Here is a 1,001-nt window from a genome sequence, read left to right as displayed (position 1 = left end):
CTCTGCCACTAAAGCAGAGATTGGGGTTTCTGCCCTTAGGGTGCTGTGCACAACGTGGCTGAATCCATCCCTTGGGGCTTGGGAACAACACAGGGAGAGGGAGCGTGTCCCACCTGGTCCTTGCAGACCCAAAACCTTTGGCTGGTTCCCCTTCCTGCCAGGGGGAAATGCCAATTAGCTTTGAGCAGCAGGGGAAAAGCAGGAGCTGCCCAGTGTCCCCAGGGGGTTGTGGTTGGGAAGCTGTGTGGCGTTCCTGGCCTCACCTGTGTCCGTGCATCTCTTGGCAGGTCGGCTTTGACCCTCACCCACCCATGCGAGCCCCGGGCCTGCCCTCCAGCCTGGCGTCCATCCCTGGAGGGAAACCGTAAGCCCCGCTTGGATTTTTGTGGGATCAGGGGGACGAGTGGCCGGGAGGGAGATGAGGGAGGCCTTCACCCGGGGCTGGCGCTGCGGACACGGTGTGCCAGCCCCACAGGCTCCATCCCTGGAGCTGAGCCCTTTTCCCACCCCGGCAGGGCCTACTCGTTCCACGTGAGCGCGGACGGGCAGATGCAGCCGGTGCCGTTCCCGCACGACGCGCTGGCGGGGCCCGGCATCCCGCGGCACGCGCGGCAGATCAACACGCTGAGCCACGGCGAGGTGGTGTGCGCCGTCACCATCAGCAACCCCACCCGCCACGTCTACACCGGCGGCAAGGGCTGCGTCAAGATCTGGGACATCAGCCAGCCCGGCAGCAAGAGCCCCATCTCCCAGCTGGACTGCCTGGTGAGGGCTGGCGCGGCTGGCGTCCCCGTGGTGGGGCTGCTGCTGTCCCCAGGGCTGTGTCCCCTGCCTTCACCCGCCTCCCGTGTTGTTAATCATCTTCTCCCTGTTAACATCAACCTCTGTTCCCCACGGTGTCATTTATGTTTCCTCTTTCCCCCTCTGTCCTCCCTTTCCTCTTCCCCCCTTAACATCCTGCTGCTCTTCCCTGTTACCAACTCTTTGTCTTCTGTTACTGT

The 1,001-nt window shown here is 63.3% G+C and overlaps 1 protein-coding gene across 1 annotated transcript; it reads left to right on the top strand.

Annotated features, from left to right (window-relative positions):
- Window positions 1–152: 152 nt before the first annotated feature.
- On the top strand, window positions 153–972 carry LOC121361257 (transducin-like enhancer protein 3; the record flags this gene model as incomplete). Its single annotated transcript, XM_041481765.1, has 2 exons — window positions 153–364; window positions 516–972. Coding segments are annotated over exons 1-2 (654 nt in total), but the record flags the coding sequence as incomplete, so codon positions are not given.
- Window positions 973–1,001: the final 29 nt, after the last annotated feature.

The sequence above is a fragment of the Pyrgilauda ruficollis genome, unplaced genomic scaffold, assembly GCF_017590135.1.
Source record: "Pyrgilauda ruficollis isolate IOZ18807 unplaced genomic scaffold, ASM1759013v1 scaffold5614, whole genome shotgun sequence".
NCBI lineage: Eukaryota > Metazoa > Chordata > Aves > Passeriformes > Passeridae > Pyrgilauda > Pyrgilauda ruficollis.
This window is presented reverse-complemented; position numbering and strand designations above follow the sequence as displayed.